The sequence below is a fragment of the Papio anubis genome, chromosome 7 (genome assembly GCF_008728515.1).
Source record: "Papio anubis isolate 15944 chromosome 7, Panubis1.0, whole genome shotgun sequence".
In the NCBI taxonomy this organism is placed as follows: domain Eukaryota; kingdom Metazoa; phylum Chordata; class Mammalia; order Primates; family Cercopithecidae; genus Papio; species Papio anubis.
The window spans coordinates 110,917,128-110,940,678 of NC_044982.1; the positions used below are offsets into that span (position 1 = coordinate 110,917,128).

The 23,551-nt window shown below is 42.8% G+C and overlaps 1 protein-coding gene and 1 long non-coding RNA gene across 4 annotated transcripts; both read right to left on the reverse strand.

Annotated features, from left to right (window-relative positions):
- Nucleotides 1-247: 247 nt before the first annotated feature.
- On the reverse strand, nt 248-23,095 carry IDH3A (isocitrate dehydrogenase (NAD(+)) 3 catalytic subunit alpha). Of its 3 annotated transcripts, none has more exons than XM_021940797.2 (11): nt 23,054-23,095; nt 15,781-15,843; nt 13,406-13,489; nt 10,623-10,737; nt 9,056-9,243; nt 8,461-8,594; nt 7,217-7,319; nt 7,048-7,112; nt 5,627-5,711; nt 4,426-4,578; nt 248-1,850 (listed from the first exon to the last, which is right to left on the reverse strand). In XM_021940797.2, exons 1-11 carry the CDS (start codon nt 23,078-23,080, stop codon nt 1,767-1,769), a joined length of 1,101 nt encoding a protein of 366 aa, XP_021796489.1. In that variant the 5' UTR covers nt 23,081-23,095; the 3' UTR covers nt 248-1,766. The 3 variants fall into 3 exon arrangements, with proteins under 3 accessions (XP_021796489.1, XP_009208974.1, XP_021796490.1); XM_009210710.4 differs by lacking the exon at nt 23,054-23,095 and adding an exon at nt 22,001-22,096; XM_021940798.2 differs by lacking the exon at nt 23,054-23,095 and adding an exon at nt 21,516-21,579.
- On the reverse strand, nt 19,499-20,460 carry LOC116275785. The gene is made up of 2 exons (XR_004185088.1): nt 19,910-20,460; nt 19,499-19,847 (listed from the first exon to the last, which is right to left on the reverse strand). It is a non-coding gene; the product is annotated as an uncharacterized LOC116275785 (long non-coding RNA).
- Nucleotides 23,096-23,551: the final 456 nt, after the last annotated feature.

Below are 23,551 nucleotides of genomic sequence, written 5' to 3' on the forward strand. Positions count from 1 at the left end.
ATTTAACTCACAGGACTGTGCACAGCAGGCGTGCGAGTAACCATTAGTGCCCTGGAATAAACAAAGGTGCAGGATGGCATCAAGTGGAGCATTCTCATAAAAACAGCCAACTCTACGTTAGCCTGTCGCCACCAGACCACCCCACTTCCACTCTAAATATGGGAAGCAGCCATTCTCAGTAGCAGGCGGAGCCAAAATGACTGAAGGCATCTGAACAGGAAACAGGTAGAGAAAGCAAACATCTCAATCAGTTTTGGAATTCTTTATTACTTTGAACCCAAGAGCCACTGATAACTAGCTCAAGCCAATGAAACAGAGAAAGCAGCAGCTTAAACAAAGGAAAATACATTTAAGATTATAAGTCTGCTTACAAGCTTAAAAAGTGACCCAGACAGGAATATCATTGCTAAAAAAAAAAAAAATCCCCTTGTGACCTGGGTACATTTGGCAAAGCCACAGGTTTGCAATGTTACACAAGGGCCAAGGGAGGTCATGAGTTGTCTTTGGTTGTGGGGCCAGAGGGTAACTGTTCATGAAAATAGTGAGTGTCTGAAGATTAAGAAAATCATGCTGCAGCGGAGGATAAGGGAGAGGAAGGCAGGAAGGGAAAGGAGACACCTGAAGGTCAAAAGCTGAGCCCAAGCCTAAGCCCAAGCTCAGGCCCCAGCATGGCACAATTTTGTGAATTAACTCAGGCTGAGTCGCCTCCAGTCTTTGGAATGTCATCTTGTACTGCTGAGGCAGAGGGCAGTAATTGGTGCTCTGGGATAGGAGAAGGGGCAGTTGCTGAAATACAAAATTAATAGTCAGCATCCCGAGTTCCTCAATTGCAGCCAAAATACATGTGTTCAGGCCTTTCAGCAGTATCACCCCCAGAACTACCAGCTGCAGTGTGGTCCATTCCCAAACAGCAACGTGCAAGAATAAGTTTACAATACACTCAGACCTTCTGGCTTAAGATCAGGGGCTCAGAGGCTGTGACAACTCATGATGCTGAAAATGTATCCAATGAAAATGAAGTACTAGCTCTCTGCTTCATTAAAAGCTCTTGGAAAGAATATTAAATCTCAAGACAACAAAATAATTGAATGCGCAATACATTTGTGTTTTTGTATCCAATATATTACCTTTGTCATTAACAAAAATTATATCTCTCATTATATATTTCTCGGATCTGAAGTTTTTATTCATAATCAGTAATTTCTGTAAAGGACAAATCTGTCTCTATTTTCCATATCATTTAGAAATATACCACATTCACTCTTTGATGTGAACTTTCCCAGGAAATTTCTCTTGTGCCCATTTAGTTTTATAAGAGTGTCATTTTGTGCTATTATATCAATATCCTGTTTTATTTCCATTATGTTTTTCAACAACCAAAGAAAATAAGGTTTTTCTTAAAAAGTTAGACATTTTCTCTTATTAATTCTGTATCCTGATATTTACAGCTGAAGATAAACTATTTTAACTTAAGTGTAAAATGGTTTAGAAGAGCAAATGATACAGTCCACTCAGAGTTTACAAAAAAAAACATTTACCAGGTAGACACTTAATAAATAAAACAAGCACTTGGAAAAAGTTCTTTGAAAACAGACCTAGGGACATCCACCTGCATCTTTTGCACAGATTTCATTAAGAAAAGGCCAGATCTAAAAATGTACTGTCAAGAAACAAGTAAACCAATGCATACATACGTAGGTATTCTAAATAGAGGTTTATGTGGTGTCCATTTAGAGTGACTGATGCAAATACCAGTCGTAGAAGCATTAATCTAAATCTTTTACTCGGCGACAGATTTCCTCTGTGAAGTCTGAGCATTTTGCATTGCCTCCCAAATCTTTTGTCAAGCTCTGAGAAAAGGAAAAAGCAAAAATAAAAGATGTATCCACAAACTAAACTAAACCAAGAAGATTTTAAAGCCCTCAGTGAGATGCCACCTGGGCAAGTTACTTGGCTGCTCTTTCATTTAGTTCCTCATTTCCAAGTGAGGAACCACTCCACCACCATCTACCCAGCCCAGGAGGATCGGGATCCAATCTCATAGTGTATACAACACACTCCGCAAAGAATAAGGCGCTCTCGATGCAAAGGGAGCTTTACCAAAATTTTCCCTTTGTTCACACAATGGACCCTAATACAGATTAGTTGGTCATGGATATTTAAATAAGAGCAAATCTAAACAAGAAGTTTCATAAAAATCCTTGGGAAATATGTCTCAGGAATAGACCTGAGACATATTTTGATCTATTTTTGTTTTTATTATTATTTTTTGAGATGGAGTCTCACTCTGTTGCCCAGGCTGGAGTGCAGTGGCACGATCCCAGCTCACCACAACCTCTGCCTCCTGGGTTCAAGCGATTCTCCTGCCTCAACCTCCCGAATAGCTGGGATTACAAGTGCATGCCACCATACCCAACTAATTTTTGTATCTGATCTATTTTTGGAGGCTGGGAAACAAATACGAAGGAAATATTTAAATCACTAACTCTTCTTTTTAAAAAAAGAGATGGGGTCTCATTATGTGGCCCAGTCTGGTCTTGAACTCAGAGGCTAAGGTGATCCTCCTGCCTCAGCCTATAGCTGCAACTACAGGCATGCACCACCACAGCTGCCTAAATCATTAACTCTTAAACCTCCCTCTTTAGGAAAGAAAGCCTCCCATACAACCGATCTGTTCTACCAGCTTATCCTTTCTTTCCTGCATACAGACCCCAATATATTTAATTCTCTTTATCTTTCCATCCTACACAATAAAAGGGCTCACTGTGTAATTCAGGCACCTCCCTACTGGGCTGTAGATTATAACTTCCCAAATATAACTTTAAAGAATAAGAAAATCATATGACCTCCAATGTGACTATCACGATATAATTTCAAATTACAGAATTCTTTTTAAAAGAAGGGACCAACTTTGAAGATACTATGCTAAGTGAAATAAGCCAGACTTAAAGGACAAATGCTGTATGATTCCACTTACATGAGGTACCTAGAGTAGTCAAATTCATAGAGACAGGAAGCAGAACGGCGGGTGCCAGAGGATGGGAGGGGGAAGGGAAAGTTACTGTTTAATGGGTGCAGAGTCTCAGTTTGAGAAAATGAAACTGATCTGGAGATGACTGACAGCGATGGTTACGTTACAATGTGAATGTACTTAACATTATTGAACTGTATACCTAAATATGGCTAAAATGGTAAATTTTATGTTACGCATATTTTTCACAATTTTTGTTAAAAAGGACCTCAAATTAGGGATGAGTCTTCAAGTGCATTATCTCCTCTCACTTTGGAAATAACCCACCACACTTCTTCCACGGGCCACAGTTGCTTACGGAGGCAGAGAAGCTTGTTGGGTAAGACCCAGACTGGGTGTTAATACCAACTTGGTCATTTAGGAGCTGTAAAACCTTGGACAAATTATTTAATCTCTCTGTACCTCAGTTTCCTCATCTATAAAATGGAATTATAGCATCTATTTCAAAGAGTTATAGAAAAACTTTGCTGAGATATATAAAGAACTTGAAAGTTGTGTAAGTATTCAATTAATATTAGTTATTACTTTTATAAAACTTCTGGATTGCTTTTGTATTATAGATGCACATAGTGTGACATATAAGACTATTGTATTAGAGGCACATCTGCATCTGTATCTGCCACTAGATTCCCAGCTCCTTGAGGCTCAGCATGTTACCCTATTCATCATGTTATTCTTCACACCTTATAAGGTACACTCAATAGACGTTTGTTATGAAGAGGAAAAAGTTGTCTATAAAAATCAATGAACCTGGCTGGGTGCAGTGGCTCAGGCCTGTAATCCCAGCACTTTGGGAGGCTGGGCGGGAGGATTACTTGAGGTCAGGAGTTCGAAACCAGCCTGGCCAGCATGGTGAAACCCCATCTCTACTAAAAGTACAAAAATTAGTTGAGCGTGGTGGCACACACCTATCATCCCAGCTACTAGGGAGGCTGAGGCAGGAGAATCACTTGAACCAGGGAGGTGGAGGTTGCAGTGAGCCAAGACTGTGACACCGCACCCCAGCCTGGGAGACAGAGCAAGACTCTGTCTCAAAAAAAAAAAAAAAAAAAAAATCAATGCACCTTGCCAAGGTCACACAGCTAATAATAGGATAATTGGGCATGTACCTGATGCTGGCTCCCAAACCACTGACCTTTCCACTGTACACTGATGTCTTGATGTCAGTGCTTCTTAACTTTTTTTGGATGAAATATCTAGATCCTCACCTCAGAAAATGCACACATATGCACACATACCCCATTCAATCTGGGACTCACATTAAGAATCCTTGTTCAACATCAAATGCTTGGGTCCGCGTGAGAACTATTATCTGTCACTGTCCCTTTTACTCAGATAAAACACATGGAAGCAATGCATTTTACCCAGCATCAGTAAATCAAGATTCCTGTTACCTTTCCATCCTTAATTGTAGCAAAACATGCAGCCTCAATTCTTGCAGCATGGTCAAAAAGTCCCATGTGGCGCAACATCATCACGGCACTGAGCAGCAGGGCTGTGGGATTCGCCATGTCCTTGCCTGCAATGTCTGGAGCTGTCCCATGAACCTACACATTGGGAAAAGTAGCATCATCAGGGGAGAGACAAGAACTAACAGTCCTCTTCTGGGGAAGCTGGAGTCTTAATCATCTTTCCTCAGCAATAGAAAATATGCACTGAAAGCTACTGCGTGCAATTCATCTGATACGGACAGAAGAAATAAAGTCTGGGTTGGGCGTGATAGCTCACACCTGTAATCGCAACACTTTGATAGGCCAGGAGGATCACTTGAGGTCAGGAGTTCAAGACCAGCCTGGGAAACATAGTGAGACCCCATTTCTACAAAAAAATTAGAAATTAGCCAGGTGTGGTGGTGTGTGACTACAGTGCCAGCTACTTGGGAGGCTGAGGCAGGAGGATTGCTTAAGCCTAGCAGTTCAAGCCTGCAGTGAGCTATGATCACACCAGTGTACTCCAGCCTGGGTGACAGAACAAGGCCCCAACTCAAAAATAAATAAATAAATAAAGACTTGGAGAAATAAAGAGCTAAACTAATTTTTTTTAAGTATAAAAATATAGACCAACAATCTTTTTCAGTCAATTTTTGGTAAAATATTTTAAGGAAGGAAGGATACATAACAAATATCTGGAGGGAAATGAAGAGATAAACCAAACATATATATATGTACATATAACAAACACAGGCTGGGCGCAATGGCTCACACCTGTAATCCCAGCACTTTGGGAGGCCAAGGCGGATGGATCATCTGAGATCAGGAGTTCAAGAACAGCCTGGCCAACATGGTGAAACCCCATCTCTACTAAAAATATAAAAATTAGCCAGGTGTGGTGGCACACACCTGTAATCCCAGCTACTTGAGAGGCTGAGGCAGGAGAATCACTTGAACCTGGGAGGCAGAGGTTGTAGCGAGCCAAGATCGCACCACTGCACTCTAGCCTGGGTGATGGAGCAAGACTCCATCTCAAGAAAAAAAAAAAGCATCATTTTGTTTTGACAATTTGAAAAATGAATTAAAGCGTACTTATACAGATAACTCCTCCTGAGTTCACATGCTGTTCTGACCTGAATTCTGTTTCAGGTGTCAGGCTCCTTACCGACTCAAAAATTGCAACCCCATTGGCTCCAATGTTGCCACTTGGTGTCACACCAAGACCTCCGATCAATCCTGCACACAGGTCACTAGGGGAAGAAAAGCATTTCAAAGAATGTTTTGAAAAATAAAACATCTCACCTAGCACCCAGATTTTAGTTTTTAATTATCATTCTCCACTAAAAGGAACTAGCGTTCCTTGGATAAATGGCTGATTCCAGGGCTAAGGTTAGGAAAATACAGATGAGCTCGAGCAGCTTACTGTGTCAGAAAGCAAGGCAAGGTTCAAAGAACGAAGGGCCGTGTCAAAAGGACACAGGAGACATGGTGAAGGGATCCCCACCAGCCAAGTTAGGACAACCTAGGCATCAATATTCATGATTATTATGGATATATCACTGAATAAAACAGAAAACCATGTCCACAGCCAGGCTCAGTGGCTCACACCTGTAATCCCAGCACTTTGGGAGGCCAAGGTGGGCAGATCACTTGAGGTCAGGAGTTTGAGACCAGCCTGGCCAACATCGCGAAACCCCGTCTCTACTAAAAATACAAAAATTAGCCAGGTGTGGTGGTGTGCACCTGTAATAATACCAACTACTCAGGGGGCTGAGGCAGGAGAAACACTCGAACCTGGGAGGTGGAGGTTGCAGTGAGCCAAGATCGTGCCACTGCACTCCAGCCTGAGAGACAGAGCAAGACCCTATCATAAAAAAAAAGAAAGAAAAACAAAACCATGTCCATATTGACAGATAAACAAGAAGGAAAAACATTCTTACAGTTGTGTGCCAACTCATAAATACAGAAAAAATGGCCTTAGAAAATCACCATTTGGCCAACATCTTATCTCTCTCTCTCACTCTGTGTGTGTGTGTGTAAAAGAGAGAGAGAGAGAGAGAGAGAGAGAGGCACAGACAAAGGAGGAGAGGAGGAAGAGGAAGGGAGGAAGGAGGAAGGGAGGGAAAATGGGAAGGAGTAATAAAGTAAATGTGATAAAATGCTGACATCTGGGGAATGTGGAATCTGGGTGTTGAGTACAAGGGAATTCTTTGTGCCATTCTTACAACTTTTCTGTAAGTCTGAAATGATGTCAAAAGTTACCAAAAAATAGTAACAACCACCACCCACCTACCTAGCTATACATAACAAAACCTTGAAATCAGTCAATCAATGAAACATTTAAAAACTGGGAAGAGTGAGCTAATGATTAGGGAGAAAGAGCCCAGTGATGATTTGGCAAATAAATGAAGGAACAAGCCACCCAACATGTAATAATTCATATCACAACCTGAATTGTTAGAATTCAATTCATACGTTGTAACACTTTATTTTATAATACTCAATTGAAAATGTTAAGCCATAATTATGTTAGGATGTTTATAAGTAAATTATAGGCTAAAATAAAAAGGTTGCAGCCAGACTCACCTAAGGATGTCTCCATACAAATTTGGCATAACAAGAACATCAAATTGGGAAGGATCTTGTACCATCTACAAGGAATACATTTGTGCATTTAGTAATCAAAATCTGCATCCCCACAACACACACACTATTCACCACAAAAAGTAGCAGGTAAGTGTGAATATATACTTACATTCAAACATACTGTATCAAGGTACATCTCATTAAATTTAATATCTTTACAGTTTTCTGCAACTTCCCTGCATTTTTGTAGAAAAAGCCCATCTGACATCCGCCTGTATTTAATCAAATAAAAACTGCTGAAAAAAAAGTCTTACAGAAAGAAAAGAATCAAATCAAAGAAGTAAAGTAAGTTCAAGAAATTTAAGTTCCAGAAGCCAAGCTACCTGATCTCAATTACAATAAAATTATTTCTTAGGTAGTTAATAAAATATAAGCTGAAAATATCTTAGGATCCTTCTGAAAGTATAAAAGGGTAAAAATATAAAATAGTTTGATGATAATAGAGAAGACTATATTTTTATAGTGTTGTCTAACAAGAATGAAGAAATATCCACTAATATGATTAAAACTGCTTTCAAAGGTTAACATAATAATTTAAATAGTTTTACTGTTTTGCATGTTCAATGCTTCTCTTAGGTTAGGAAAACTGTTAACATATTCAGAGGACTTTAACAGCCTCTGAATGAGAATTTAAATGGCCAAAGTAACACATCAGGTATTGTTAGCACTACTTTAAGCCTCCCACTATTCCACTTCTAAAACGTATGCTATGTGGCCTCTGCTGATGGCCACAGCATCTGGGGACCCAGAGGCTCCAGCTTCCTTTCCTGATAACCCTCAGTCCCTCCTTGAGCTTCCAGGACCTGAATCACTATCCCCTCCTCATTTGCTCCTGTCATTCGCCCAGTGAGGCACAGTAAACAGGAGACTCCAGGCCGGGCACAGTGGCTCATGCCTGTAATCCTAGCACTTTGGAAGCCCAAGGCAAGTGGATCAACTAAGGTCAGGAGTTTGAGACTAGCCTGGCCAACATGGTGAAACCCCGTCTCAACTGAAAATACAAAAATTAGCCAGGCATGGTGGCATGGGCCTGTAGTCCCAGCTACTCAGGGAGCTGAGGCAGGAGAATTGCTGGAACCTGGGAGGCGGAGGTTGTAGTGAGCCAAGATCGCACCACTGCACTCCAGCCTGGGCAACACAAAGAGACTCCGTCTCAAAAAAAAAAAAAAAAAAAAAAAAAAAAAAAAGGGGAGACTCTGACAGAAGAGAGATGCCGGATCTTTGGATTGTTACAAAGTTCTTTTTCAAAGATATTAGGAATCAAGGAGCAAGCTGAAGAGGAGAAAGGGAGGCCCTGTCACTGCTCTCCCACAACAAAGCAAGATGGGGTGCCGGTCCCCGCAAGGAGCTCACATGATGTTGGCTTTGTGCACCGCCGTGACGTTGCTCCGGTGGTTATTCCGGGCATACTCAAAGGCAAACTCAGCAATGCGCTTGCTCGCCCCCTCGGTGATGAGCTTGATACTCTGCACAACTCCATCAACGATCTGCAAGAGAGGAAGTCCCGCCTCGCTGGAAAGCGTGTGACAGCAACGCCGTGGGAGACAGAGGGTGGGGAGTAGACAGTAACATTTGTGGCAGGCCTGCACAGTGCCAGCTAGCATGACTAATCACACACACTGTTATGTCAATGGGGTTCATATTAACTCCAGCCATAAGAGGTATTATGAGCCCCACTGCACAGATGAAGAAAGCTGAGATGCAGGAACAGTCACCTGCGGAAGAGCATCCCTGTGAAGTGAGGGATTCAAAATTCAGAGGGCATATTCCCAAGCTTGTGGCCTGAACCACCATGCCTTACATCTGTTTGAGTACTGTCAGCCAGACACCCGGTACCAAGACAAACACCCACAATTCCTCACAGAGATAAAGCAGTTCTGTCTCTGGGGTCCCAGATGCACAGAAAGCAGTCCAAGCAGGAATAAAAAGGAATCTGGAGTGAACATACCACATGCTCAATTCCACTGTATTCTCCTTCTGTGTTCTCTCGAATGGTCACAATATTTACATCAGTGTAAGGGGTTTTATAGCCTTCGATAGAGACACATGGTCGAACATTTGCATAAAGGTCAAATGTTTTGCGCAGCAGTAAATTCATAGATGGGTGACCAGCTGCTATTGGGGTCTTCAAAGGGCCTGTTATACAGAAGAAAACTCAGATGACACTAGAAGGCATTCTGGTCTCAGCTGTGACCTACTAACCCACCTAGGCTACCTTGTGAAATGTGTTCTGCCTCTAATTCACTCTCTACCTGAGACTCAAATGAAGGAGGAAAACTTCCTCATGGGAGCTTTCTGAAACATGAACTGCATTTCTTATCTTAAGAACTTCCTGAGGATCAAGCATTGTAATCATGTGCTTGACATGATCTAATCTTTACCATCAACCTGTACAACAGCAACTCTGTTACTGTCATTTGAAAATGAAGAAAAAAGAAAAAAGAAACTAAGAATAAAAAATTTGCCCAAGCCTTCTAGCCAGTAAGTAGCAGAGATGAGATTCAATGTTGGTTCTGTCTGTGGTTTTAAAGCCTATGCTTGCCGGGCGCGGTGGCTCAGGCCTGTAATCCTAGCACTTTGGGAAGCCAAGGCAGGCGGATCACTTGAGGTCAGGAGTCCAAGACCAGCCTGGCCAACATGGGGAAACCCTGTCTCTACTAAAAATACAAAAATTAGCTGGGCATTGTTGTGCGTGCCTGTAGTCCCAGCTACTTGGAGGCTGAGGCAGGAGAATAGCTTGAACCTGGGAGGCGGAGGTTATAGTGAGCCGAGATCACGCCACTGCACTCCAGCCTGGGCGACAGAGCAAGACTCTCAAAAAATATAAAAATAAAGCCTATGCTGAATTTAAATCTACCCCATGCTAGTATTTTTGAATCATGGGCTTAAACATGTATTAATTAAAATAATGATAAAAATGTAGGCCAGGCACAGTGGCTCAGTCAGGCCTGTAAACCCAGCACTTTGGGAGGCAGAGGCAGAAGGATTGCTTGAGCTTAGGTATTCCAGATCAGCCTGGGAAACATAGTGAGACCGAATCTCTACAAAAAACTTTTTTAAAAATTAGCTGGGCATGGTGGCACACCTGTAGTCCCATCTACTCGGGAGGCTGAGGTGAGAGGATCGCTTGAGCTCAGGAGGTCAAGGCTGCAGTGAGCTGTGATCACACCACTGCACTCCAGCCTGGGCGACAGAGCGAGACTCTGTCGCAAAAAATAATTAAAATAAATAAATAAATATACAAATGTAAAAATTAAGCAAAAGATACATATAGTTCAAGATTAAATAGAGATACTGTCATTTGGCATCATCCAGTAATACTTTAATGCTTTTACTGGGGGAAAAAAATATCCCAAATGAATAAAGCATCTTACTGTGAGTAGTTTCTTCATAAAAGAATGGCTTTACTTTCACAGAAGGCCAGGCCTTATTCAGTTTAAATGCATAAATTTTCAAAACTATGTAACCCCTGTAGTGGAAATCTGTAAAAACCCCGGTCTCTACTTCAGTGCTACCTTTCAAGCCCATCTTGTTCTTATCCATGGACTCTTTAGCCTCTGAAGGGATCATCCACTTTCCTCCGGGTCCTTGAATGGCAGTGACGTTCCGCTCCTCCCACTGAATAGGTGCCTAGATGCCACATTACAGAGCACAGTGAGCTGGAGAGACTTAAAGGAAACTGACATTCATACTGCAATGATGAACAAACTTATTCAACTTTCAACTTTGTTTTTGAGACAGAGTCCCGCTCTGTTGACCAGGCTAGAGTGCAGTGGCACGATCTTGGCTCACTGTAACCTCCGCCTCCCAGGTTCAAGCGATTCTCTTGCCTCAGCCTCCCAAGTAGTTGGGATTACAGGCGCACGTCACCACACCCAGCTAATATTTTTTGTATTTTTTTTTGTAGAGACGGGGTCTTGCCAGGCTGGTCTCGAACTACTGACCTCAGGTGATCTGCCCACCTCAGCCTCCCAAAGTGCTGGGATTACAGATGTGAGCTACCATGCTCAGCCCTTTTTCAACTTTGGATGTGACTGCTAAAAACAGTAAAGGTCCAGAAAGTTCCTGGCATGCAAGAAGAGATGTCATTCTCTAGCAGGCCCAGAGGAATTCTCCACATTACCTGTGCCCAGTCATCACTCCCAGCCACCACCTGCCCACTTATTTGTTTTCCACAAGGGCTCTTAAGAGTGGCTATAATTAGAGTATCATAAAGAACAGAGGAATATGGTTCACAGAAACATTTTATAGTACTGATACATGGATGAAACTTAAAAACATCATGCTAAGTGAAAGAAGCCAATCATAAAAGACCATATAAGATTCTATTTATATGAAATGTCCCAAATAGGCAAACCTATAGATATAGAAAGTAGATGAGTGGTTGGCTGCCTAGGGCTGGGGAGGAAAAAGGGGGAGGAGGTAGGGAGGGAGAGAGACGAAATGGGGAGCGACTGCATAGGGTATGGGGTTTCTTTTTGGGTGAGGAAAATGGTCCAAAATTAGATTGTGGTGATGGCTGCATGACTCTGTGAATGTACTAAAAACCACTGGATTGAAAGGTGCACTTTATAAGGATGAATTAGGCCCAGCGTGGTGGCTCAATGCCTGTAATCCCTATACTTTGGGAAGCCAAGGTGGGTAGATCACCTGAGGTCAGGAGTTCTAGCCCAGCCTGGCCAACATGGTGAAACCCCGCCTCTACTAAAAATACAAAAATTAGCTGGGTGTGGTCGCGGGCACCTGTAATCCCAGCTACTCGGGAGGCTGAGGCAGGAGAATAGCTTGAACCTGGGAGACAGAGGTTGCAGTGAGCCAAGATCACGCCATTGCACCCCAGCCTGTGCATTAAGAGTGAAACAATGTCTCAAAACAAATGAAAAATAAAAATAAAAAATAAATAAAAGGATGAATTATATCTTGATAAAGCCGTTTTTAAAAAACAATATTATATTTTAAAATATATATATATAGGCCAGGCCCAGTGGCTCACACCTGTAATCCTGGAGGCCAAGGTGGGCAGATCACCTGAGGTCAGGAGTTCGAGATCATCCTGACCGATATAATGAAACCCATCTCTACTAAAAATACAAAAATTAGCCAGGTGTGGTGGCATGTGCCTATAATCCCAGCTATTTGGGAAGTTGAGACAGAAGAATCACTTGAACCCAGGAGGTAGAGGTTGCAGTGAGCCAAGATCGCTCCACTGCACTTCAGCCTGGGCAACAAGAGCAAAACTCTGTCTCAAAAAAAAAAAAAATATATATATATATATATGAAGTATAGAAATATATATATGAAGTATAGGAATATATATATAGGAATATAGGAATTATGAAATCCAAATCAGATCCCATATATATATATATATGTATTGCATAACCTATGAATGTACCAGTTGAAGGTATAAACAAACATCCCTTTCTCTCTACCTACATCCTTCATGTGTGTACACACACATTTAACAGCCAGCACATTGAGCATGTCCTAGGACAGAAGTTCAGAGACAGACACAGTGCTGGTCACAAGCAGCTTACAGCTGAATCCACTTACAGAATTTTAAAATTATCTACCTGTATCAAAGGCTCAGCTGTTAGAAGTAATAACACTCCATTCTTGATAACACATCAAAAACTTTATTTTAAAGAGATTATTTCAAAAGCGCCTATATAGATTATTTCAAAAGCGCCTATATAGATTTTTGAAACATCAATTCTAGTTTTTTTTTTTTTTTTTTTTTTTTTGCAAAAAGGTGGGTGATTTGGCAGGGCTTAAAAGATCTCAAACCCAAGCAGGACTTAAAGATCCACAAATACTACAGTACTACTTTGATTACTTTACATACAACTGATGCCAACGCAGGAGTTTAAACTATCAACAATAGGAGCAGCCAGCCAGGTGCGATGGCTCACGCCTATAATCCAAGCACTTTGGGAGGTGAAGGTGGGAGGATCGCTTGAGCCCTAGGAGTTCAAGACCAGCCTGGGGAATAGAGTGAGACCTCATTGAAAGAGAGAAAGAGAGAAAGAGAAGAAAGGAAGGAAGGAAGGAAGGAAGGAAGGAAGGAAGGAAGGAAGGAAGGAAGGAAGGAAGGAAGGAAGGAAGGAAGGAAAGAAATAATGGCAGTAGCAAACACTGAGATACACACTGTTAAAGTGACAATCTGTGGAGATGAACAACAGACCTTACTAAATTTCATAGAAATGTGTACAATGCATCCTAAAAGTTCACAGAATCCAACTGGCTAAGAAAACTTTTCAGTGAATCATCATTAAATGTATTTTTTAAGTCCACTTACTTTGGCAGCATCAAAAATCTTCATAACTGCAGCTGAAATTTCTGGGCCAATACCATCTCCTGGAATTAAAGTTACTGTCTGAACCTGAACATAAGAAATCATCAAAGAAGACAATAAGAATTTTTATTTTTGAAGGCTTAAAAAAGAATATTTTGACAGAGAAATCCACTTTATGAGATGTCTCAGAGAGATTCAAATGTTGTTAAGAAAACAGATATACCTCCCCCAGGGTCATCAAAGGGGAGGCAGGAATCAACAGACAGAGACTCTGCAATCCTGCTCTTACCTGAGTTCAGAGGTTTTAAAAAGAACCCAAATGATACTCTTTACTTAAACGAAAATAAATTAAACTATCAAGTAGATTTCCTAATTGCTATTTCTTTCAGACAAGCTGCAAAGAGACCAATTAATTCAAACCTTTAAAACCAAAGACAACAACAACAAAAAATTAACCATGTTCTCTCACTAAAATTTAGAGGGTTTCTCATGAAGGCAAGTGTTTTCCTTTCCTTTTCATTGTGATCCCGGAAAGCTTCTCATGCAACTTCTTCTTCAGTCTTGCAAAACACTTTCAGACACATTTCTAAAATATTACTGAGGTCTGTTTTGGTACTCAGGGAAAATCAGACTTTTTATCAAGAGAGCTTCCATTTTTTTCTTAGTTCCGCTATAAAACTGTCTGCTTAAATCTAAGAGTAATCTACATAAGCTTGGCAAAGTTGATCTGCAACTAAAAAGAATAATATCCGTCATCATACCTGCAAAGCCTGAGTCACACTTAGAATGACAATTATTGTTTTTATAATGTAACAGCAATGATTTACTCTAAGGCTTCAGGCAAAACGAAGCCAGCATTTCAAACGCAGAAATAAAAATACGTAAGGGAGAAGATGAGCACCTCTTTTTCCATTTGGGAACCATATATTTTATTATCTTGGGACTTCACCCCACCTAGGGGCTTGGCTTTTTTTCAATTCTAGTTGCTTGAACTGCATTTAAAAAAAATCACTAATTCAAGTTTCCTTGGTCCTTTGCTTCCAATGATTGTCTGCCCAGATTGGTGGACTAATTATTTCTGATTTTTTTCTGTACAACTGAAGAGACATTTTTATTTTTTTCATCTTTCTAATTTTCAGTTTTTATTTTTTAGAGATGAGGACTCACTACGTTGCCAGGCAAGAGCGCAGTGGCTACTCACAGGTGTCACCACAGCTCACTGCAGCCTCGAACTCCTGGCCTTAAGCAAGTCTCCCACCTCAGTCTCCCACCTCAGTCTTAGCCAGGGCTAAGGCTCATACCAGTTTTCTCAGGTTGAAGAAATCTTTAAAAAAATAAATATATTATCTTATTTCTTCAAAAATAATCTCCTCCATCAAGCAAATTTTTTTTTTCAAATAAATCGCCTGAAAATTAAATAATAGCAGACAGCAATGATCATCTTATTCGCTTTCAGAATGCGTTTGAAATGCTAGCATGGCTATCCTCCAGCTTGAAGTGCAAGCCCTATCCTGCATTCTTGGCATAAGCAGAGCCAAAAGAACGCTTTGGCTGCTTCTTCCTGTTCTCCCAACATGTAATAATAAATGTCATCAAGTCAACAGAAAATCTACTTTTCTTCCACAATACAGAAAGTAAATGGAGGAAAAAAAGTACTATGGTCTTATAAATCTTACATGGCATAGATGTTATATGGGAGTATAGGAATTATGAAATCCAAATCAGATTCCGTAAAAGGCGGGGGCGGGAATAAAAACAAATAGGAAGTCACTGACCCACAGTCTTAGAATGTTCCAAAAATGTGGTATCAGCTTTTAAAGCACAGAACTCTGATGCTAGGAATTCTAAAAGCAGCAGATTTAATGAACAACAGATGATCTACTACTGCGATAGTCTACAAAGCCTATATAAGGAAAGTACAAGCCTATAGGGCTGATAGATGTTCGAGGCATTCCTAATTGGCATTCCATCTACTGGGTTTAGGGAAGCTCATAAAATAACAACGCAAAGCAGGTTTTGAAGCTTCTCAACAATTTTCTCTCAACTTGTACAAGTTTTGAAAAAAGCTGTCTCACCGAAACAAGATTGTGAAATAAAATAACAGGCTCAAGGGTACTTTCTATCTATTTTTAATAAGGCTCCTTGAAGATATTAATGTGACAAACTTACATAGCCAGCTGTCAGACAATTCTTTCAAATGTGCAAGTAACCTAATAGATTTGTGCATGTCAGTCAATAATTTCAACATACATTATAAATACGGCCAATTTTCCCTAATTTTAAATGAATGGAGATAAAATGCTGTGTAATAAATATATTAGAGCATCTTTCTTGAGAAACTTCTAAAAGGAAAAAATAAAAGACATAATTATACTCACACCACCAGTAAAACCTCTGGTCACCTGTTTTGGGTTGTGGAATGCCCCCAGCAGCCGAGAGACCTATATTAATATCAACAGAGAGACATCATGCACAGAATTAAACCACACACAGTAAAGAAGAGCGAGGAAGTCCTGATGGTTGGTAATGCTGCAACTTGGCACAGATATATTCAGTAGCTTCCCAGGAATACAAATCTCATGTATTAGCTCAATGTGGCAAGCTATCTCAGATTTGAAAGCCTAAATACTCAAATTTTTACTTTAGATTGACAACCTAAGTACTATATATTTCAAAGTCAATTTAACTAATATAAGTTGTCAAATAAAAGATGTTGAAGATAGAATAAACCTACTTTTTCAGCTCAAACATACGGACTTTTCTCAGATGAGTGGATCATTTTGTGCCAACATTCTTGACCATCAGGTCAATTTAAGGGTAATATATACTCTAAGAAAATAACTATTAATTTTAGAGCCAGGATGTTCCTCATGAAATCCAGAGCACAACTCACTTATTTCTTGTTGTTTTAGGCTTTTTGAGACGGAGTCTCCCTAGGTTGCCCAGGATGGAGTGCAGTGACTATTCAAAGGCACAATCATAACTCGCTACAGCCTCCAGCTCCCGGGCTCAGGTGACCCTCTTGCTTCAGCCTCCTGAGTAGGTGGGATTACAGGTGTGCACCACGACACCTGGCAACTTGCTTATTTCATAAGGGAAGACACTGGTCCCAAAGAAGAGGATTTGCCTAAGGTCACACAGCGAATAATTGGCAAAATGGAAACCCACATACAGGTCTTCTGACTCCTGGTCCAGTGCTCCTTCAATTATACATTGTATCTATTCTGTGAATATTAAGAAATTACACTTTATAGTAAAATCTAAGAAAGTTTATTTAATACCATCTGATGCCCATGCCATACAGAATAAAGATTTTAAATAAATTATTGTTTCTTCTAATAATATAGGTAATGTGGTCATTACTGTCAGTTTGCTGGGACTAGGAAAAGATACAAAAAATAAAATAAAAGTTATCCAGTAATCCTACCACACCAAGATATTACCACTGGTACGTGTTTTTTTTTTTTTTTCTCTCCAATTAACATTATCATATACCAGAAATATAAATTTTAAAGGTTTATTATAAACTTTAATAACTTAGTCCTTGAGAACAGGTACAAAGTCATACTACGTTACTATAAACAATATAAAAAAAGAATCTACATAGACCAAAGGTATTAAAATGCATTAATTTTTTTTTTTTTTTTTTTTTTTGAGACAGAGTTTCACTCTTGTTGCCCAGGCTGGAGTGCAATGGTGCAACCTCGGCTCACTGCAACCTCCACCTCCCGGGTTCAAGCGATTCTCCTGCCTCAGCCTCCTGAAAGTAGGTGGGATTACAGGCATGCGCCACCACGCCCAGCTAAGCTTTTTGTATTTTTAGTAGAGATGGGGTTTCTCCATGTTGGCCAGGCTGGTCTCAAACTCCTGACCTCAGGTGATCCACCCACCTTGGACACCCAGGAGTGCTGGAATTACAGGCATGAGCCACCGCACCCAGCCGCATTAAATTTTTTTAAAAGCAACTTTTTCTCCTGCTAGATACATGAGCAAAGACACATTTGTTGTACCCTGTCTTGATATTTTTTTCTGGGGTCCGAACCTTTGCTGAAATATTTATTGGCATCTAACAACCAATAGCCAAAAAAGGTATGAATGAATTTTATTCTCTAATCTTCTGGTATCTATAGTGATGACTCTGCGTTGAAAATAAGACACGGCCAAATCCAAAAGAATACTCTATGCCAAAACCATTGGCCAAAATGTTAATCCTAGGGCATGATTCATCCACCAGCGAGTGGGCTATTAGAAGGGAGGCCATTTAAAGGCTACTTTGTGACAAGAAAATGGGCACGTGTCCTTTCTTCTCTCCCTGAACAAAAAAGAAGGAAAAGACATTCACACAAAACTCATGTCCTTGTGACAGAAGACCCAACCAACCAGCCTGGGCAACAAAGTGAGACCCTGTCTCTACAAAATTAGCCAGGTATGGTGGCGCACACCAATGGTCTCAGCTACGTGGGAGGCTGAGTCGGCTTGAGCTCAGGACTGCTTGAGCCCAGGAGTTTGAGGTTTCTGTGAGCTATGAAAATCAGCCTCTGCACTCCAGCCTGGGTAACGGACCAAAAAAAAAAAAAAAAAAAGGAAAGAATGAAAAGGACCAGACCAAAATGACTGATTTTAACATGTAAACCCATCCTACCTGCGTATGCTGGGGGCAGCAATGGAAACCCAGGAGCGTAAGGATTTGTGTTTTGTTCACTGTTGTATCTAGTGTCTAGAACAGTCCCTGGCTCATAGAAGGTAATCAATAATTAAAAACAAAAGAAACTGAGTCCAGCCTCAGTCACATCTCTACCTGAAGAGTTTCCAACCCAGCAAATAGCATTAATACTTGCAATGATCTTCTTTTCCATGTTTGTCATCACTCTTGCATGATCTTAGAATAAAGTAGTACCGCACCTAAGTCATCACAACGACCCAGAACTTTAAGTAAAATAAAACTTCCCAAACCACCCTTTAAAGGTTACTTTGTGACGGACAGAGAATAAAACTGACATGAGGCTGGGTGCGGTGGCTCACGCCTGTAATCCCAGCACTTTGGGAGGCTGAGGCGGGCAGATCACCTGAGGTCAGGAGTTCAAGACCAGCCTGACCAACATGAAGAAACCCTGTCTCTACTAAAAATACAAAATTAGCCGGGCGTGGTGGCACATGCCTGTAATCCCAGCTACTCAGGAGGCTGCGGGAGGAGAATCACTTGAAGCCGGGAGGCAGACGTTGCAGTGAGCCAAGATCGCGCCATTGCACTCCAGCCTGGGCAACGAGAGCAAAACTCTATTTAAAAAAAAAAGAAGGCCGGGTGCAGTGGCTCAGGCTTGTAATCCCAGCACTTTGGGAGGCTGAGGCGGGTGGATCACCTGAGGTCAGGAGTTCAAGACCAGCCTGGCCAATGTGGTGAAACCCTGTCTCTACTAAAAACACAAATATCAGCCGGGTGTGATGGTGGGTGCCTGTAATCCCAGCTACTTGGGAGGCTGAGGCAGGAGAATCACTTGAACCTGGGAGGTGGAGGTTGCAGTGAGCCAAGATCATGCCATTCCACTCCAGCCTGGGCAACAGGATCGAAACTCTGTCTCAAAAAAAAAAAAAAAAAAAAAAAGTGACATGAGTTCTTTCTCCTCTCCCAGCCCAAAAAAGAGGAAAAAGACATTCACACAAAACTAGCTTATGTCTTTGTGACAGAAGATCTGACCAATCAGCCTAGGCAACAGAGTGAGACTCCTACCTCTACAAAAAAATTTTAAATATTAGCCGGTATGGTGGCACACACCAGTAGTCCCAACTACATGGAAGGCTGAGACCTGAGACGGCAGGATTTCTACTATATAGAATACTCATATACTCATATATATATATATATCTCACATCATTTTATTTATATAAAACCTGTAGAGATAGGCATTAGTGGCACTTTTCAGATGAGGAAACTGAAGCCAGGTTGATGGAGCCTGGACCAAAACCCTGAACTTTGGACTTCAGGTCGTGGGCCATCTTAATCTGTAACTCATTTCCTTTTTTACCTCCGGGCTCCAACTTAAAAACATGTAAATAATGTTGTACACGGGTTCTGAGATGCGTTAAAAAAAAAAAAAATTTTTTAAGACAGAGTCTTGCTGTTACCCAGGTAAGAGCATGATCTCCACTTACCACACCTCCACATCCTGGGTTCAAGCGATTCTCCTGCCTCAGCCTCCTGAGTAGCTGGGATTACAGGAGCACGCCACCATGCCCAGCAAATTTTTGTATTTTTAGTAGAGATGGGGTTCCAACATGTTGGCCAGGCTGGTCTTGAATTCTCCACCTCAAGTGATCTGCCCCCCTTGGCCTCCCAAAGTGCTAGAGTTACAGGCATGAGCCACCATGCCTGGCCACAAACAATCAATCTTAAATGGAAACTCAACAGAGGAACTGTCCTGATTGAAACCGGCATCCAGTTCTGCACCTCCACCATCCAGTTCTGCACCTCCACCATCTGCACCTCCACCACTGCATCCAGTTCTGCACCTCCACCATCCTGGGGTCAGCCTCTGAGCCACCTTCTGCTCCAATCCCTAAAGTGAGAAGCTGGCCCAGAAGTCAAATGACTCTGCCAAAGGTCACACAGGGAGTACATGTCAGAGAACCTCATCGTCTGACTCCACAACCCAACACTTTCTGAATACCTACTATGAGGGTTTTTTCGTGCAGATCACACTAAAGGCAAAACAAATTTACCAGCACAATCATTATCAAGTGTTGCTTTAGTGCCTCACTGTGAAGGCAAATGTACCTACCAAAGATGAATTGGGTATTTAATGTAAGTTCAGAGATTAAAGGACTGAGTTCAGTTTTCACAGTGACACAGAAGTTGCTTTACTTTTAGGAGCAAATGTGACATAAGCCTTATCAACACAAGCAAATCTGGGTCTGAAGAGCGTGACAAAGTAGAATCTAGTTATTGAACAAAAAAGCCAGTTAACGCCGGGCGCGGTGGCTCACGCCTGTAATCCCAGCACTTTGGGAGGCCGAGGCGGGCGGATCACGAGGTCAGAAAATCAAGACCATCCTGACTAACACAGTGAAACCCCGTCTCTACTAAAAATACAAAAAATTAGCCGGGCGTGGTGGTGCGCGACTGTAGTCCCAGCTACTCGGAGGCTGAGGCAGGAGAATGGCGTGAACTCGGGAGGCGGAGCTTGCAGTGAGCAGAGATCGCGACACTGCACTCTAGCCTGGGCGACAGAGCGAGACTCCGTCTCAAAAAACAAACAAACAAACAAAAAAAACAGTTAATGATGCCCATGAAAACCACTGTCTGTTGGATGACAGATAAACATATTGATAAGAAAGCTTCAGATTTTTGTGTTCCTTCCGTAAATACCAAGTGCTTTCGCATACATTATTTTATTTAATACTCAAACAACTCCGTGATGTTAAGTATAGATATTCACAGATGGGCATATTAAGGCTTAGAGATGTTTAGCAATTTACTTAGGGTCACATAGTCAATCAGTGGCATTGCTAGGATTTAAATCTGGGACTCCTAAATTCCAGTACAGAGATCTTTTCATTAAATAACAGTGCATCTCTGGACCTCTCTTTAAACCGAAAAAAAGAGAGAAAAGTAGTATCAAACTTATAGAAAAACGTTAAATTGTTTATGGATTCCTAGGGGACCACCCTTTCGTAGCAACAGGAGACTTGAGGTCTGATGGCCTGTACCCATAATTTGTTATGTGACCTTGGGAAATGGGAACCAAGACACCTAGGTTCCTCTCCCAGCTGACACCGACCTCCTGTGTGACCTTGAGCAAGTTCTTCTTCAGGCACAGGTTAGGTCCACTGAGAAGCTAAGGAACCGCATAGATGATCTAAAACCCTTTCCAGCTCCGGCATCTGAGCTGTCAAGGAGAGCTAAATCTGGGAATCCAGATTGCAGGATTCCCACCAATGAAAGGTAAAAGGAAGGCTCTCCTGGTCTCTCTCTGAAGGTTCAGATGGTAATTCCAAGGTGTAAGATGCCCTATATCCTCTGAAGGGGAAATAGCTACAAGAGCACTAGAGGTCTGACTGGGAAGAGCGCCAAAGGGAAAACAATCTGATAGGGAAAAGGGCCCCAGGATTCTCTCACCTGGGAAAACCTCCCAAGCTCAACGCCAGTGCCCGTGGCACCTGCGGTTCCCCGGCCAAGAGCCGCAGAGACAGCGGATGAGAGGTCTGGGCGTTGCTGAGAGGATCAGTCCGGCAGCAGGGCCGCAGCCAGGGCAGAGGTTCCCGTAACTTTCCCGGGCTCGGCGCGAAGCCTGGACTCTGGCCCGGGCGGATGCGGGTGACGGCAGCCGGGTCTCGGCAGGAGCAGGACCGGCGCCCCCCGCCTTGACCTTGACGCCGTCCCCGCCTCTGCGCTGCTGACCGGGCCCGGGGCGGCCCATAAACTGCGAGCCGGCCACGGAGCGCGGGGCACGGGCGGCCAGGACCGGCTCCTAAGCTGACCCCGCGGGCCGCCACCGCCACCCTGTCTGGCCTGCGCGCCCGCCCACACCTGGCACGCGGCCGGCTCTCCTGCCAGCCCTCGCGACCAGCCTCCCTGCCACACGCCGGCCTGCCAGCGCTCACCTTGGAGATCCACGCGGGCCCAGCCATCGCTTTCCCTCCTGGCTCCGCGGCGACAGCGGCAGCAGCAGCGCCCTCCCCACCCTCGGAGCCCGCCCCTGCACGGCCACGCCCCCCAGGAGCCCCGCCCCCGAGACCGCCTCAGGATGGCTTCGCGCTCGCTCGCTGCCCCGCCCCTGGACATTCCACTGGCCAATGGCCGGGCTCGTCTCTCTGTGACTTTCCTGGCTGAGCGCCAGGCGGACCCGGAAACTGCCTAGCCGGGATCTCAGGGAAAGCTTCCTCCTCTACTCCCTGGTTCATTGACTCGCTGTTTAGATAAGACGTTTGTTCCACACCTACTAGGTGCTGATTAATCTTCTAGGATCTTGGGGATATAGCGCTTCTCATAGAGTTTACAATCCCGTGGAGGAAGACACATAATTTTCTCATTCCACAAATTTTGATTTTTATTTTTTTGAGACTGAGTCTCGCTCTCTCACCCAAGCTGGAGTGCAGTAGCGCGAAGAGGTTCACTACAAAGCCTCGACCTCCTGGGATCAAATAATTACTAAGCCCAGCGATCTGCTCGCCCCAGGCTCACAAAATGAGCCACTGTGCCTGGCCGAATTTTATTTTTTACCAGCTTTATTGAAGTACAATTTATATATCATAACGTTTACTCAAAGTGTACAGTTCGATGATTTTTAGTATATGTAAACAGTTGCACAACCATCACCACAATCCAGTTTTTGAGCATATAAAAATGTTCCTTGTGTCCATTTATAGTCAATCCCGCTCCTGTCATCAATCCCAGGCAACTACTAATCTGTCTTTTTAGCTCTACAAATATTTCTGAGGGTCAACTAGATGCCAGGCACTGTTTTAAGTGCTGGGGCTTAGTGTCCAGTAGGAAAGACAGGCATCAATCAAGTGTCACACACATATGTCATTAAAACTGTTGTGCCAAGAAGCAAAAGAGCAAGGAGCTATGGCAAGGCAAAATCAGGCAACCTGATTCAAACCTAACCTGGAGATCAGGGAATGCTTCTCTGAAGAAATAACATCCATACTTACCTTTCCCCTCGTCCTCTCCCTGTCCATCACAAACTCCTGAGCTCCTCTCCTGCTGATGGCCAGGCCTCTAGCTGGGTGCCAAGGGAGGTCAGGTGTTTAAACCAGGTCTCTGCTACCCTACCCTGGGAAGGGTTCTATCCAGAGAGGAGCTGCCCACCCACCCAGAGAGGTGATGAGTGCAGTAGAGGAGTGATCCCAAGCGCTTTTATGACCTAAATAATAAACTGCAGCTAAGTCTGTGGCCTTGTCAGGAAGGAGGGCTTTTATCAGCCCCTTTCCATTGGGCCTCTCCCCCTCATCAGGCCCTGACAGTTCCATCCTGAAGTGTTCTCCCACAGTTCCTCCAACCCCAATGTGTCACCCCTGCCCTCCTTCAGGTCTGAGCACCTCGGGCACAGGCTCTTATAACAGCCTCTTCACCCGCCAACCTGCCCTCCCGGTCTTCCCCTTCAGGCACAGCTCTGACCAGGGCTCGCCCTGGCTCTGAAACCCCCTGGC